The sequence below is a fragment of the Macrobrachium nipponense genome, chromosome 44 (genome assembly GCF_015104395.2).
Source record: "Macrobrachium nipponense isolate FS-2020 chromosome 44, ASM1510439v2, whole genome shotgun sequence".
Taxonomy (NCBI): domain Eukaryota; kingdom Metazoa; phylum Arthropoda; class Malacostraca; order Decapoda; family Palaemonidae; genus Macrobrachium; species Macrobrachium nipponense.
In genome coordinates, this window is record NC_087221.1 from 44,842,068 (window position 1) to 44,859,798 (window position 17,731).

Genomic DNA, 17,731 nt, shown 5'->3' on the forward strand with positions numbered 1-17,731 from the left:
GAATGGTTCCTGATACCCGCCTCCCAGCGGCGGGAATGGGTACTAACCACCTGACTCCCACTGCGTGTGTCGTAAGTTTTTAAAATTCTGTCGGACTTGGAAAAATACAGCTATATATATATCTGCCAGGTAAGTATGAACAAACTTAATTGTATCATTACAATATCATTTTGTTCATGAAACTTACCTGTCAGATATATATATAGCTGAATCCCACCTTTGGTGGTGGGAGTAGACAGAATAGAAGATTTTAGGAAACATATATATGCAGATAATTGATATCTTGGTTCCTTACCTGTTAGCATAGCTGGCTTCGTGGTTACTGCCACGTAAGTCTGCTTGTGCTACTAGAGTTGCCAGCGAGGTAGAGACCTATAAAGCTGGTGCACTCCAGATGATCTGTCAACAGGGGCGAGACCACGACGTGACTAGACCATTGACCATACAATGAGGGCAACGAAGTAAAACACAACCACCTGGCATAGCCTACCAAAGGTATCCCACTTAGACTAAGCTAATGGAAGGGAGATCCGCCCCAGGCAGTCACCCCACACCAATAAAACACAAGTTAAAAACTCACCTAAAAAACCATTAACGGATAGGATGAGTGCTACCTCCTCCCCGCCCCAAAACAGTGTCTGCAGCAACGTATTGATCCGAGCGAGTAGCAATTTTCGTATGTTGCTTTCACCTCCCGCAGGTAGTGTGAAGCGAACACCGAATTGCTTCGCCAATATGTGGCACTCAAAATGTCTTTGAGCGCCATATTTTTGTGAAAGGCTACCGAGGTAGTGATAGCCCTCACCTCGTGGGCTTTCACTTTTAGAAGCTTCATATCACTATCACTGCACTTTTCATGAGCTTCTTTAATCGTACTTCTTAGGAAGAACGCCAGTGCGTTCTTCAACATCGGAAGATCCGGTTTTTTCACCGAGCACCACAAGTTCTCAGAAGAGCCTCTGCAGGCTTTAGTTCTCTGCAAATAGAATTTGAGAGCCCTGACAGGACACAGGACTCTCTCAGGTTCATTTCCCACTATTTCCGACAACCCTTTGATCTCAAACGTCCTCGGCCAAGGGTTGGAAGGGTTCTCGTTCTTTGCTAAGAACGTAGGACTTAAAGAGCAAACCGCATTATGATCCGTGAACCCAATCTGCTTACTTATAACCTGGATTTCGCTAACCCTCTTCGCCGTCGCCAGAGCGGTTAGGAAAATGGTCTTCTTCGTCAGATCCCTAAGTGAAGCTGAATGGAGCGGTTCGAACTGACTTGACATCAGGAACTCAAGTACCAAGTCCAAGTTCCACGATGGTACTTTAGGTTGGATAACCTTCGTAGTCTCAAAAGATCTAACGAGATCATGAAGGTCTCTGTCATTTGCCAAGTCGTGTCTGAAGACTACAGAAAGCACGCTTCTGTAGCCTTTTATCGTGGGAACAGCTAACTTCACTTCTTTTCTCAGGTAAAGAAGGAAATCTGCTATCTGGCTCACAGAGGTCGTGGTGGAGGAAATGCCCTCCTTCCTGCACCAACTTCTGAAGACAGCCCACTTCGATTGGTACACTGCGATTGAGGAGGGCCTCCTTGCGGTGGCAATCGCCCTAGCCACAGGTCTTGAAAAACCCCTCGCTCTGGCCAACTTCTTGATAGTCTGAACGCAGTCACTCAAAGCGGGGAGGTTTTTGTGATACCTCTCGAAGTAGGGCTGTCTGAGTAGATCTTTCCTTAGGGGCAGAGTCCTCAGAAAGTCTACCAGGAAGGACATGACCTCTGTGAACCAGTCGGCTGCTGGCCAGAAGGGGGCGATGAGGGTCATCCTCGCTCCCTCTGATGCCGCGAACTTCCTCATTACCTCCCCGAGGATCTTGAATGGGGGAAAGGCGTACAGGTCCAGACCTGACCAATTCCAAAGTAGGGCATCTACTGCCACTGCTCCTGGGTCCAGAACTGGTGAGCAATACAGCGGAAGTCTCGTTGTCCGGGATGTTGCGAAAACGTCCACATGAGGACGTCCCCACAGCTTCCACAACGACTGGCATACCTCCTGGTGAAGGGTCCATTCCAACGGCAGAAGCTGTCCTCGCCGACTGAGAAGGTCCGCTCGAACGTTCTCTACTCCTGACACGAATCTTGTCAGGATAGTGACGTCTTGCGACTTCGCCCATAACAGGACTTCCTTCGCGATGGCGAACAGAGAAGGAGAGTGGGTTCCCCCTGTTTTCTGAGGTATGCCAGGGCTGTGGTGTTGTCCGAGTTGATCTGAATGACTTTGTTGGAGACTTCTTCCTGGAAGAACCTTAGCGCCAGGTGAATCGCTGATAGTTCTTTAAGATTTATGTGCCAGGACTGACCTTCCCTCTCCAGGTGCCTGACACTTCTCTCCCTCCTAGTGTTGCTCACCAACCCGTGGACGACGCATTGGAAAACAACACTAGGTCGGGGTTCCGAAGCTTGAGCAAAAGCCCTTCTGCAAGCTTCCACGGATCGGACCACCATCTCAGGTGTTCTTTCACCTCTTCCGTCAACAACAAGATCGCTTCCAGATCTTGTTTGCGTTTCCAATTGTTGGAAAGGAAGAATTGAAGTGGTCTGAGGTGCAGCCTTCCCAGAGAAACAAACTTCTCCAGTGAGGAAATGGCCCCCAGCAGACTCATCCATTCCCTCACCGAGCATGTTTCCTTCCCCAGAAAGGCTGACACTTTGTCTAGGCATTGAAGTTGTCGCCCCTGGGACGGAAAAGCCCGAAAAGCCACTGAGTCCATCTGAATCCCCAGATAGGACTAAGGATTGAGAAGGAGTCAGATGCGACTTTTCGAGGTTCACCAGAAGTCCCAGGACTTCGCTAACGACAAGGTCGTGTGAAGGTCCTCCAGACACCGGTCTTTGCGATGAGGCTCGAAAATAAGCCAGTCGTCGAGGTAGAGAGAGATCCTTATCTTCGCAAGATGGAGCCACCTCGCAACGTTCTCCATAAGAATGGTGAAAACCATCGGCGCTGTGCTCAGACCAAAGCAGAGTGCCCTGAACTGGAATACTTTCCCCTTCAGGACAAACTGTAGGTATTTCCTCGATTTGGGGATGGATGGGGACGTGAAAATACGCGTCCTGGAGGTCTGTGACACATGCAATCCCCGGTCTTAAAGCTGCAAGCACAGATTGAGTGTCTCCATCTTGAAGTTTCTGCTTGGTGACGAAGAGGTTTAGGCTGCTGACTCTAGGACGGGTCGCCACCCCCTGACTGCTTCGGCACTAGGAACAGAACGGTTGTAAAAACCTGGAGAATCCAGGTCGAAGACCTGTTCCACAGCTTGCTTCTCGATCATTTGATCTAGCAGATCGAAAAGCACTTTCTGCTTTTCTCCTCGATACGAAGGAGACAAATCCTTTGGTGTTGAAGACAGCGGGGGCGACTTCAGGAATGGAATTCTGTACCCCTTCCTCACGATATCCAGCGACCAAGCGTCGGCACCTCTCTCTTCCCCAGGCTCTCGCAAAAAATAGAAGTCTGGCTCCTACCGGCGGCTGAAGGACTTCCATATCACTTCCTGCTCTTTGAAGGAGCAGGGGTTTTTGCCTCTGGAAGTGCATCTTCCTCGAGGGGCCCTGGTTCGAGGAAGATCCAACTTCGAAAGGGCTTCGATTTCTTGGTAGAAGAGACCACAGAAGACGAAGTACCTGCTGGTCTCCTCGATGACTGAGCCAGAAGATCTTGCGTTGCTTTCTCCTGTAGACTCGAGGCTATGTCCTTTAGCCTGGGGGAAGAGATGGTCTGAAAACGGAGCGAAGAGCAAATCTGCCTTTTGCGCTGGAGAGACGGATTTAGCTGTAAAGTTACAGAAGAGTGCTCTTTTCTTGAGAAGTCCCGTGCTGAAATGAGTAGTCAAAACTCCTCAGAACCATCCTGACGGCCTTGTCCATGCAAGACAATACACTGGACAGCTCCCCCAGACTAATGGAATCAGAACTCCTGGACCTGGCATCCAAAACTCTCCCAGACACCGTCGAGAAAGTTAAAGACCTCTAGAGTCCTGAAGAGGCCTTTTAGAAGGAAGTCCAACTCGCTATGAGTCCAAGAGACTTTCGATGATGACAGGAGGGCTCTTCTGGAGGCATCCACAATGCTCCCAAAAGTCACCCTGAGCAGAGGCTGAAGTTTAACGCCGACGTTCTCTCCGTCTCATACCACATCCCCGCTTTCCCGCCAGAGTCTTGAAGGCGGCAAAGCGAAAGAAGTCTTGCCTGAAGCTTCCTTCTTCATCCATCCAATCGTGGATTTTGCGGAACGCTTGCTTCGTGGAAAGCGACTTCTTCATCTTGACAAATCCCGATGCCTTCGACGCTTTGAATGAAGAAAATTGAGAGGGAGGAGTACGAGGAGCTTCAGGTTGAAAAGTGTCTCCAAACTCCGATTGGAGAAGACGCGTCAAAACCTTGTAGTCCGATGAGACAGGAGCCAACTGCTGTTCCTCACCTGCTTCGACGAAAGCGTCACTAACTCCCTTTTCAAAAACTGGAGAAGTCGGAGGAAGTACTGAAGAAACTCGAGCAAAACAGTGTGTAGATGAAGCAATAGCCTCTTGCGCTGAAGTATCGTCAATAAGAAAGGTACGACGAACAGGTAGGGTTCCCTCTTCCACCTGAGCTTGCGGTGGTGTGGAACTGGCGTCCGCAGGCGCGTGCTTGGCGTCCGAAGCCACACGTCTGGCGCCGACTGCTGCGCACTCGGCATCTACTAGTGCACGCCTGGCATCCACTGGCGCGCGCTTGGCGTCCACTGAAGCATGCTTAACTTGCACAGAAGCGCGCTCGGCGTCCACTGAAACGCGCTTCCGAACTTCAGGTTTCGTAAGAGCGGGTAATACCGCTTCCCGAGAGCGAGAAACTAATTTCTCACTTCCTCTAGAGAGCCGCTGGGGAGCAGAACGAACTCTAGAGGGAGACTCAAACGGAGAGAGAGACGAGCGAGGAGGAGAGGGAGAACGTCTCGACTTCTTCACAGGAAGCCTGTCATCCTTCCTACGACGACGCGGAAGAGTTTCTCTGGAAGCAAGAACATCCTGAAGTTGCTGCTGCAGCGACTGAAGCATCTTCTTGGTTGGTGAAGCCTCCTTTTCTGGGGAGGGGTTGATCCTGTGAGCAGGAGAGTGGTGAGGGGACGCCTCCCTCCTCCTCCCAGGAACCGCCTCTTCACGCACTCTGGAGCGACTGCAGCACTCGAACGAGTCACCCGAATCCATGTCCGAAGAATCCCTACGCCTCTTCTGCGGCGGGAACGCGGCGAACGCACTATCAGGAGAAGAGTGAAGTTCCGGAGAACTTGGACGTGAAGCGTCACGAACACACACAGTCCTTTTCAACGGACGAGATGCAGAATGAGAACTCCACCCTTTACATGGGGATGAAGCCTCCGACGACGAAAAGCACTCCTTGAGGAGACGTGCACGCGCACGCTCCTTGGCAGTCTGGTGAGTTTCATCAGATACTGCCGAAGGCACGCCAGATCGGTGGGGGTTCCTCGTAACCCTCCTTCAGCTTTCGACATGATCTCTCCCCGGGTCCTGGGAGTCAAGCAGAGGTCCCGGCCTAGAGGCGAAATAAGGCCGATCTGGCGCACCCTCCACTACACAAGGGGCACTATCACTGCACTTCTGCACTTCACTTTTGCTCTCAAGAGCCAGCACTTTCGATTCTACATTACGAATCGACTCTAAAATTAAAGACAAAGTATTAACTTCTACAGACACTGCTTCAGGGCCCAAAGGCAACACTACAGGGTTAGGAGAATTAACAGAAGGAGGGTTAACAGGAGAAACATTAATTTCTTGCCTACCTGAAACACTCCTAGAGGAAGACCTCCTTAACTTATCCCGCTCAAGTTTCTTAAGATAGGTTTCATACGCCTTCCACTCAGAATCTGTTAACCTTTCACATCCTTGCAACGGCTTCATACGCACATTCATCGCTCCCTGCAACCTTTACATACAGTATGGGGGTCTACTGAAGCTTTCAGTAGCCTACCTCTACATTCAGACTTAGAGCAAAATCTAGCGCTAGCTGAACTAGACCCTGACATCTTATTCAAAGAAAAATCTAAGCCAAAATCAATTCGATCCACTAATAACGTGTGCCTAGCCACCGATCCAAGTCAAATACTAATCCAAAAAAACCAAAAGGGATACTCAAGTAGCCAATAAGTTTCCAAATCCAGACGGAGGTGCTGTAAACAGATGTTTACAACACCGGCGACAGAAAAATGAAATTTTCATTATTAAAATGAAGTTTATTGTATACTTACCGAACAATTATAGAGCCGTGATTTCCACGAGCGGCAGGATACTAAATTCAAATTTATGCGCCGTCGGCGTCGCCAACACTGGTGGTGATGACGTCATCTCCCTCCACTCGCGGGAGAACCAGGTACAACTGCCAGGTGAATCCAATTCTTTCTGCCCGTCCGTCCACCTAAGGGGAGGAGGGTGGGTATAATCATAATGTTCGGTAAGTATACAATAAAACCTTCATTTAATAATGAAAATTTCATTTTTATTGTAGTGTCTTACCGAACAATTATAGAGCTGATTACACATTTATGGGAAGGTGGGATTCAGTGGACCACTAGATGTTTTTAAATGGTTACATTTATTGCAATACCAGTAAACACTACAAGGTGTCTGTTGTACCTTACCTTGTAAGAGAGCTACAGCAGACTGTTACTGCCTCTGGTCGGTGCTCTTCTTACTATTGTAGAGGAATTGGAATTTGACCAAAGTTAGCCTCTACAGGAGTGGAATCCTTCCGTAGTTCAAGCGAGTCAAGGCTGCTGACGGAGGATAGTAACAACAAAGATTGCCCTTGCCCTGGGCTAAGACCAGAAATTCAATCATACAAAACATTTGTCACCAACACCAGATTTAAAAACATATATACCCAACCATTGTAAAATCTGACCTAACAGACTGGTGAGTATCCCAGGTACTCAGTACCCCCAGCTTCCCTTGAAACTCGAACCTATTCAAGGTGAAAAGTTAGCATAGAGGTGACGACCCCTGTGCCGTTTCTCCCAACACCATGCCAGAAAAACCGCCACCGGACTAACGTTTTACAATTCTCGAAAACCGTTTCTATCTCTTTGAGATAATGACTCGCAAAAACCGAATTCGATCTCCAGAACGTGCTCTGAAGAATCGAAGCTAAAGATAAATTCTTTCTGAATGCTAAAGAAGTTGCCACTGCTCTAACCTCGTGAGCTTTAACTCTCAGAACGGAAAGATTGTCGTTCTCGGACTGCGAGTGAGCTTCCCTGATAAGCTCTCTAATAAAGAACGATATAGCATTCTTAGAAAAGAGGACGAGAGGGATTTTGAACCGAGGTCCAGAGCTTAGAAGATTGTCCTCTGATACCCTTAGTGGCAAACAGATACTGCTTAATAGCCCTGACTGGACATAAGAGCCTTCTTCCTCCTCATGTCCAACCAAATCAGATAAGTTCCTTACCACAAAACTCCTCGGCCAAGGATTAGAAGGATTCTCATTTTTGGCTAGAAAGGTCAAAGATACCGAAAATACAGCATTGCCTTGAGAGAAAACCGACTCTTTTGTCTATAGCGTGCAATTCGCTGACACGCTTAGCAGAAGCTAGTGCAATAAGAAAGAGTGCCTTCTTAGTCAAGTTCCTGAGTGAAGCCGACTTCAAAGGCTCAAACGGTGGCCCCTTGAGGAACTTAAGCACCACATCTAAGTTCCAAGCCACTGTATCTTGCGGGAGCTTAGTGGTTTTCGAAAGACCTAATGAGGTCCGACAGATCTGAATTGGAGGAAATATCCAAACCTCGATGTCGAAAAACCGAAGAGAGCATGGCTCTATATCTATCGTCGAAGGAGACAGTTTCTTAGAGTTCCTAAGAAATAGAAGAAAATCTGCTATTTCTGTTAAAGAGGTCGCAGAAGTAGAGACTTTAGCACTTCTACACCACCTCTCTGAAGATTCTCCACTTCCCTTGATAGAGTTTGTTAGAAGACTCTCTCCTACAACGAGCGATAGCTTCTGCAGCTCTTCTTGAAATCCTTTCGCTCTGACAAGATTCCGGACAGTCCTGAACCCTGTCAGAGCTAGAGCGGACAAGTTTTGGTGGAACCTCTTGAAGTGAGGTTGTTTGAGAAGCCACTTCTCTGGTGGAAGGAAGAAGTCTTGGGAAGTCTACTAACAACTGGAGAAGGTCCGGGAACCACTCTTTCCTGGGCCAAAAGGGAGCGATTAACGTTAGCGTTACATTGCTGTGCGACATGAACTTGTTCAGCACCTCTATTATTAGACCGAACGGAGGGAATGCATAAGCTTCCAGACCCGACCACTCCAACAGCATTGCGTCACCGACCAAGCTAGAGGATCTGGGACTGGAGAACAAAAGAGAGGAAGACGGTTGTTCCTCGATGTCGCGAACAGGTCTATTGACGGTCGTCCCCAAAGGCGCCAAAGTTTCTGACAAATCTTGTTGTCCAAAGTCCACTCCAGATGGTAAACACTTGCTGTTGACGACTAACTCGTCCGCCAGGACGTTCATCTTTCCCGGAACAAATCTCGGGACTAGCTGAACCTTCGCTTCGTTTGACCACAGGAGGAGATCCTTGGCTACTTCGTACAGAGAGAAAGACTGAGTCCCCCCCTGTTTCGCACGTACGAGAGCCGTGGAGTTGTCGGAATGCACTGCCACTACTCGGCCTTCTACTAAGCTCCGAAACTGTCTGAGCCCTAAGAAAATTGCTAACAGTTCCTTTACATTTATGTGGAACTTCTTCTCCTTCTCCGACCAAGTCTCCTGAAGTCCGTTGATTTCCCAGTAGGGCTCCCTCCCCAACCTGTGTCCGATGCGTCGGAAAAGAAACTGTAGGTTCGGGAGGATGGGTCGTAGATCTACCCTTCTTCCAACCTTGCTCGAGAGAGCCACCACCTTAGGTCTCTTTTATTTGATCTGTGACAGGAAAGGTAATCGAGTCTGGTTGTGTCTTCCTGCACAAGAGGCTCTCAGGAAAAACTGCAGAGGTCTCATGTGCAGTCTTCCCAACGTCACAATTTCTCCACTGACGTCATTTGCCCAGGAGCCTCATCCACTGATTGGCAGAACTTACCTTTTTGTCCAAGAAACTCCTGAACTGTCTCCAGACAGCCTTGAACCCTCTTCGGGGACAGAAAAGCCCGAAAAACTTGAGCATTCAGAATCATCCCAAATAAAGGATGCTCTGAGATGGAACCAACTGGGACTTCTGTTTGTTGACCAGAATTCCTAACTTTCTGGCAAGATCCAGAGTTGTTCCAAGGTCCTTCATGCACCGACTCTCTGATTCCGACCGGAGAAAGCCAATCGTCCAGATAGAGGGAGATTCTTACTCCTAATATGTGTAGCCAGCTTCCTATCGGGGATAGAACCCTGGTGACAACTTGAGGAGCGGTCGCTAGTCCGAAGCAAAGCGCCCGAAACTGAAACACCTTGCCTTCGAACATGAACTCAGGTACTTCCGAGATTCGCGATGTATCGGAATGTGAAAATATGCGTCTTGCATGTCCAGAGAGACCATCCAATCCCCTGTCTGATGGACTCCAGAACCGACCGAGTGGTCTCCATATGAAATTTTGTTTTCTGGACATGCAAGTTCAGGGACGCTCACATCCAAAACCGGCCTCCAGCCCCCTGATGACTTGGGAACTACAAAAAGGCGATTGTAAAAGCCTGGAGGAAAATCCCCTTCTATCTGTTCTATCGCTTCTTTGAGAACAGCGCTTCCACTTCTGCGGCTAGCGCCAGAAATTTGTCTGAGCCCAGGAGTATGCCTGGAATGGAATTGGCACAGGTGAGAGCGAGGGAGGTGAAACGAGAGGAATAGATAGCCGAACTTGAGTACTTGCACTACCCAGGCTTCTGCCTCCTCTGTTTTTCCCATTCCTCCCAAAACAGAGCCAGCCTGGCTCCCACTGGTGCATGAAGAACCGAGCTTCATTTGGAAGGTTTTGTTAAACCTTGGCCGAGGCCTTAGACGGAGGTCGCAAATTCGATTTCGGCCGAAGAAGCGCTTGGGTTTTCTCCCTCGAAAAGGCGCTTGGGCCAGAGGAGAAAACCGAAGGAACAGTCTCCACAGGAGCTTTAGGTCTCTTAGTAGACTGTGCCAGTAAATCCGAAGTAGATTCTTATCTAGCGCAGACGAAATTGACAACACTACATCGTCTGGAAAGAGGTTATCTTTCACAAAAGGAGCAAACAAGAGAGCAGACTTCTGTTGGGACGTAACCCTTTTAGAAGCAAAGGAGCACCAAAGTTGCCTTTTCTTAAGGGTACCAAAGGCGATGAGCGAAGCTAACTCATCCCATCCATCCCTAATGGATTTGTCCGCACAGGACAGAACACCAATCCAATCCTCCGCTAACTCCTGGGAAAGAGAAGGACAGTCTTCGATCTTGGCCGCTAAAGCGCCATAGTCCAATCAAGGAAGCTAAAGACTTCCAAAAGTTTAAATTGATTCTTTACAACGTGGTCCAAACTCAGGCGCTGTAAAGAAAACTTTCGCTGCGTCGAAAGCAGATCTTCTAGAGGAGTCGATTAAACTGGAGAAGTCTCCCTGGGAGGAGGCAGAAACTCCCAGAGAAGGAGCTTCCCCAGTTACATAAAACCTATATCTTACGAAGCACTTAGAGGGAGGGTAAGCAAAAGAGCCTTCCCTAAGTCTCTTTTCATAGACATCCATTTCTCCGTCTTCTTTCAACGAATGTCTAACCGCTTTAGATAGAACAAGTTTTGGGAGGAGAGGGTCTGAAGTTTTCCTCCTCATCAAAAAGTCGAAGTTGGGAGCGCGGAGCCGCTTTCTCAAAATAATCTGGTAGATACCAGAAGAAATCTAAGGAGACGTGAATAACACGAGAGGTGATGTGAATCCTCCTCCTCTACTTCTTCTTCATTCTCCGATACCGCCGAAGAAGTAGACGGAACTACAACGGATCTGAAGGTTTCGAACCACCCTTGGACTCATTCATCCAGTTGGTTAACATCTCTAACTGCTTGCGCAAAGGCGCCAGAGACGAATCAAAAACAGTTAACGTAGGCTTGGAAGAGCCTAAATGTTCAGCAGGAGGCGGAAAGGAAAAAAAAAACTACTTGCGCCTCGCTCGGAGCCGCCGAAATTCGAGGCGAAACAGGCGCATCAGGCGTAACAGACGAAAAAGCGCCTAAAGAAACACCCTTAGAACTGCTAGCTACAGCGCTAAAACCACAATCTCTACTAGTAGATGGCGCCGAAAAAGGCACAGATTGAGGCGACGAACGAGCCGCTAACGGCCGCGGCGCAACCCTACTCTCAGGCTCCTTCTACCGCTTGACTGGAGGAGGCGAAGAATCGGCGCCTGAACGCCTCTTTAAGGGACGCGAAACGGGCGAATCTCGCCAAGAGCGCCGCGCGACCGGAGACGAATCGCTTGAATCATTCGAAAGGCGTCTGACCGCAACACCTTTCCAACGCTTAACCGAGCCCTGTTGAGGCGCAACAGGCTCAACAAGAGAGGCGCCTGTCGTGGCAAATACCCGATCGACTCCCTTGGACTTCCGGTATGTCTTCTCCCCGTTGTGGGGGGGGAGCTGGACAGTGACCTTTGTCTAGGAGAACGTGTCAGGACAGACAGACGCACCCTCAAACTACATCTTACCTGAGCGCTTTCTCCAAAAACGTCTTAACTGAATTACCAAGTTGCAAAACCGTATTCGCTAGTACCGAAAATTTCTGATCTAACCTCGATTCCAGAACTGGCAATGGTGTCGGAAGAAAGACACGGGAAGCCGGAGAAGTGGGATTAGTAGGAGGAATAGGAGGTGTAGTTAAAGGAGACATAACAATTTGAGGAGAAACAGAAGGAACAGATGCATCGCAAGACGAAGCAGAGCTAAGTCTACTTTCCCTAAGCGCTGCTTTTCTAATTCTGTCTTTAGCTAATTTCTCCGAGTAGAACTAAAAAAAACAACAAAAAACTTCCATTGAGAATCAGTCCAATCACTACACTCGTTACATGTTCGATCTGCTGAACAAACCTGTCCCCTACACTTAACACATTTAGTGTGAGAATCATATTCTAACTTGGATAATCTAGTTTTACATCCTGAGATGCAAAACTACTCCGACGGACTAGAATCCGACATGGCAACGCCTAAATAAAAAGCAAAATAACAACAACGCCAAAAAAGATACTTCACCAATTCCGAAGATCAATTCACCAGAAAAAAGCGAAGCAAAGTCATCCAACCGCACGACCACCGATGTTCACCGTACGTCCGGCAGGAAAAGAATTGGATTCACCTGGGCAGTTGTACCTGGTTCTCCCGCAATGTGGAGTGGAGAGATGACGTCATCACCACCAGTGTTGGCGACGCCGACGCGCTAAATTTGAATTTAGTATCCTGCCGCTCGTGGAAATCACGGCTCTATAATTGTTCGGTAAGACACTACAATAAAATTATGAATACAAAATGGGAATGGTTCCTGATACCAGCCTCCCAGCGGCGGGAATGGGTACTAACCACCTGACTCCCACTGCGTGTGTCGTAAGTTTTTAAAATTCTGTCGGACTCGGAAAAATACAGCTATATATATATCTGACAGGTAAGTTTCATGGACAAACAATAGGATAAATCTGAAGTAAATACTAAAGTAAATACTGTAATTTAAGACTAATAATGCAACAATAAAACACTAATAAAACTATTCCACAATATATATTTCTTAAAGCCATACTAGTTGTGCCACTATCTATTCAAAATTAATAAACTCACTGAGAACACATCACCATACCCTCTTCAGAAAGATACCAAACACCCCACACTACCTTTAAAATGCATCACGAATTTACAAAAACAACCACGATTCAATTGCTCTCTTTACACTGTAGAATGAAACCTTACTTAGTATTAGTGTGCAGGGTAAGTATGAGCTGAGGACGAGGAGGCGCCCAGTCAAAAGTACCCCTAAGCTGCAACTGCATCGCTGAGTTTTTATCCGTGCCTGCATCATCTGGACTCACTGCTACACTGGTTGGGAGTGGCAGAAGCTGTAAGTGGAAAAGTTGACAAAATAAAATGAATTAGAGACAAAAATGCCTATTTACAATGCTGTGCTTGTCCCAGTTTCATAAAAAGACACTCAACTCTTGCTGGAAACATGACATTTTGCCAGAAAGATACAGGAATGTAGTATGTTCCAAAATAATTTGCATAATATCCCTCAAACAATATTGCATAATATCCAACCTCATACAATAACATCTTTTCAGCATGAATACTGAAGCATATATACAATATAATTATTCAAAATGCTAACATTAAATTGCATAATGTTCTCAACTGCAAAGTTTGTACTAAAGCTGTGTAACCTGATAAATATAAAGAACATCACAAGAATGGAATAGTCAACAGTCTTGCATCCTCCATATTGTAATGAAATGATCACAAAAATTATAAATGAACTAGGCAATGAAAATCTTTACCTTCTGTGGAACATCTTGCTCTGACACTAGCCAATCCAACTCGGAGGCCTTAGGTAACTTCTGCTCACTAAATCGTTTCAACAGATTAATGGCAACTCCTTCAGCAGAGAGGTGGTCTCCCATAACTGGCGGGGGATCACTAGACGAAGTCTTTCTTGAAATGCACACAGGTGTACTTCCTGCAATAAGGCACAATAGGTAAAACAACCAGTATCAAAACCATCTATGATACCCAATAAGGCACCCTTCCATGCGGTAAATGATAAAGACACTACCAAAATGAACTGCGAGTCAGTAAGTTATTTTGTTACAGTACATACTGTCAATTCTGCATGGCTTGGGTAGTAACTTTTGTATTAGAACACTAACAAGAATGTAAACATCAGGAATAGAATCAGCACCCATTAACAGACAGTTAAGGCAGATGTTCAATACAAAAATAACAATTTGACGGAAATTGTATTTTTTCCTAACTATACAAACCTGAGGTCCTTTAACAGTAGGAAGGTACTTAGCAGCAGCTGAACCGGTCGTAAGCTTCGAACAAGGGTGTTCGGTAGTTAACTACTTGTCCAGCAGTTGGCGGTCAGCTCGACTGCAAGGAGAGGAGTCACTTTGCTTTAGGCCCAGGAAATGCAGAGTGAGGGGTGGCATGAGGTGGGACTATAAGTAAAGGACCTCAGGTTTGTACAGTTAGGAAAAATACAATTTCCAACAAATTGTTATTTGTTCCGATACGTATACAAACCCTTGGTCCTTTAACAATAGGAAGACTCACTTATTGGTGGGTGGAATCTGAGTCTTATGAACAGATTGGTGTTCGTCCTACCTTGGATTCCCTCCCTGGTCGTAAGAGCAGAGGGAGGGATCCTAGCCTCTGCCCAGCTGATCGGGGTGTGCACCGCAGGATCAGTGGTCAGACTTCTGGACCAGATTTATAAGAAGGAGGCAAGCGTACCTCTTATAAATAGCAAAAGGCAAGAACTAGTTCCTACTTCAAGAGCCAAAGTAAAGTTATGGGTTTGTCTCTTGTTGGCTTCCACTCTCCCCCCTTGTTGGGGAGTGGTGGATAAACACTCCTATCCCTACTGAAAGGGATAGAATGGAGCTCGGTTGTGTAGCTTACCTGCATCTGCTTCCTGTTCAGCGTAGTGACGACCGCAGCCCTCTGCCCACAGGTAGAGAAGAAGAACGAAGGAAGAAGAGAAGCCAGTCACACTCTCTATCACTCGTCCATTCATGCAGTCACACAAAGATGCAATGCTGTTCTGTCCGCTCAGGTGCTGGGTAGACTACACAACTTGTTGAGCAGCCACCACGGGTCTCAAGGAAAAAGTGTCCAAGGACCTGTGGGTGATATCCCGAAGGCAGAATGAAGTGAAGGTGGTCTGGTTGGCCCAAACCCCTGCCTTCAGAACCTGCACCAGGGAGAAGTTCTTGCGGAACACAAGGGTTGGACCAATACCTCTGACTTTGTGGGCTCTCGGACGAAGGGTACGGGTGTCGTCACTGCCAGCTGTCTCGTACGCCCTCCTGATCACCTCACGCAGCCAGAAAGAAAGAGTATTCTTGAAAACTTCTTTCTTGGTAACCCCGGTGCTAACGAAGAGGCGTCGACACTCAGGCCTGAGGTGCTTAGTTCTCTTCAGATATCGCCGTAGCGCCCTCACAGGACAAAGCAGCATCTCATCCGCATCATTATCGGTGAAATCCTTTAAGGAGGGGATCGTGAAGGACTTGAACCGGTCGTCAGGGACCGAAGGATTCCGAGTCTTCGCTACGAAGTTCGGGACGAAATCGAGAGTCACAGATCCCCATCCCCTGGAATGCTTAACATCGAAGGAAAGACCATGAAGTTCCCCTACTCTCTTCGCCGATGACAGGGCCAGCAAGAAGAGGGTCTTGAGGGTCAGATCCCTGTCTGAAGACTCTCAGAGTGGCTCAAAGGGTCTGCAAGTCAAACTCCTAAGGAAGAGTCACATCCCACCCCGGGGGCCTGAGTTCCCTGGGTGGGCAAGACCTCTCGAAGCTCTTCATCAGGAGGTAGATCTCAAAAGAAGAGGAGAAGTCCACACCTCGCAGTTTAAGGACTAGGGCCAGGGCGGCTCTGTATCCTTTAACTGCAGAGACAGAGAGGAGCTTTTCTCAGAAGACGGACCACTTCCCCAGGTAGACAGCTGCAGAGGACTGTCTGAGGTATCCAGCCATCTCTGTTGCTGCGCTGCGAGAAAAGCCTCTCGCTTGCAAGAGATGGTGGATAACAGCCAGCCGTGAAGACACAGGGACTCGACGGACTGGTGGTACCGTTCTACGTGTAGCTGGCACAGGAGGTTGTGCTAGGGGGGAGTCTCTCTCGGCGCTTCGGCAAGCAGAGCCAGCAGGTCTGGATACCGAACAGCCTGAGATCGTTTGGGCGCCACCAGTATCATCCGAAGGTTCGCGGTGATCAGCGCCCTGCTGATCACTTTGCGAATCAGACAGAACGGGGGAAAGGCGTAGAGAAGAGGTTATCCCACGGATGTTGGAGAGTGTCCTCTGCAGCTGCCCATGGGTACGGCACAACCGAGTAGAAAACCTGGAGTTTTCTGTTGTGCCGGGTGGCGAACAGATCCAGGACTGGATGCCCCCACAGGTTGAAGAGCCTTTCTGCCACATCTGGATGAAAGGACCTTTTAGTTCCTATCACCTGATCCCAACGGCTGAGCTTGTCGGCTACCACATTCCTCTTGCCTGGAATGTAGTGGGCCGACAGCTCTACCGAGTGTGCCGCGGCCCACTCGTGCACCTGCAACGTCAACTGGTGCAGCAGGAGGGACACTAGGCCCCCCTGCTTGTTGACGTACGCCACTACTGTGGTGTTGTCGCTCATCAACACCACCGAGTGTCCCACCAAACAGTCCTGGAACTCTTGGAGAGCAAGGAACGCTGCCTTGAGCTCCAGGACATTGATGTGAAGGTGCTTGTTGCGATGGTCCCACACACCTGCAGTCCGCAACTCCCCCAGGTGTGCGCCCCATCCCTCGGTCAATGCGTCTGAGAAGAGCAGCATCACCCCGGGGGGGGGGGGGGGGGGGGGGGGGGGGGGGGGGGGGTGGGGGGGGGGGGGGGGGGTGTGTGAAGAGGCACTCCTCTTACGAGGTTCCCGTCGTCCAGCCACCAAGCTAGGTCCGGCCTCATCTCCTCCGTGAGGGAAACAGGGAAGAAGGGAGGGTCCCTTGCCTGTGACCAACACTCCTTTAGTCTCCACTGAAGAGACCATAGGTGAAGACGCCCATGAGGAACTAGCTTCTCGAGAGACGACAGGTGACCGATCACGACCTGCCACTGCTGAGCTGGTTGCTCCTGTAGAGACAGGAACTGTCTTGCTGCCTCCCTGAACCTGCTGATCCACGAATCTGCGGGGAAACTCGCCCTGCTACCGTGTCGATCAGCATGCACAGGTACTTCATCCTCTGCTTGGGCTCGAGATCTGACTTCTCGTAATTCACTACGATTCCCAGATCGCAGCAGAATTCGAGAAGTTGACCTCTGTCCTGCAGCAACTGCGAGCGAGAGCTCGCCAGGACTAACCAATCGTCGAGATACCTCAAGAGACGTATCCCTACTGAGTGGGCCCAAGCTGACTCCAGCATGAACACTCGTGTGAACACCTGTGGGGCGGTTGAGAGACCGAAACAAAGTGCCATGAATTGGTACACCGTCCCATCGAGGATGAAGCGGAGGTACTTCCTGGAGGATAGATGGATGGGTATCTGGAAATACACGTCCTTCAGATCCACCGAAAGCATGAAGTCGTCCTCCCTGATGAAATCGAGCACTGAACGTGCTGTTTCCATCGTGAACCGAGTCTGGCGAATGAATCAGTTCAAGGGAGAGAGATCTATCACTGGGCGCCAGTGCCCCGAGGACTTCTCCACTAGGAAGAGTCGGCTGTAGAAGCCCAGCGACTGATCCTGTACGATCTCCACAGCACGTTTGCTCAGCATGGCTTCTACTTCCTGCCGAAGCGTCACGTCCTTGGTCAAGCCAGGAACGTAGGATTGCAGATGGACGAGGTTGGAGGTGAGGGGTGGCTGGGACTCGAAGGGTAGTAGATATCCCTCCCAAAGGACGTTTACTATCCAGGTCTCTGCACCGTAGCACTGCCATGTTGCCCAATGGCTCGCCAGGCAACCCCCCACTTCCGGCAGCAGGCGAGGGAGAACGCCGTCCCTAGTG

General features: G+C 48.8%; 1 protein-coding gene across 1 annotated transcript in view; it reads right to left on the reverse strand.

Moving 5' to 3' along the window:
- Positions 1–17,731, reverse strand: part of LOC135204277 (run domain Beclin-1-interacting and cysteine-rich domain-containing protein-like) — a gene marked incomplete at its 5' end in the record, with an annotated part of 51,687 nt that overhangs the window by 13,526 nt on the left and 20,430 nt on the right. Inside the window, 2 exon segments of the mRNA XM_064234420.1 lie at positions 12,933–13,078; positions 13,514–13,692. Coding sequence (XP_064090490.1) covers positions 12,933–13,078; positions 13,514–13,692 — 325 coding nt within the window.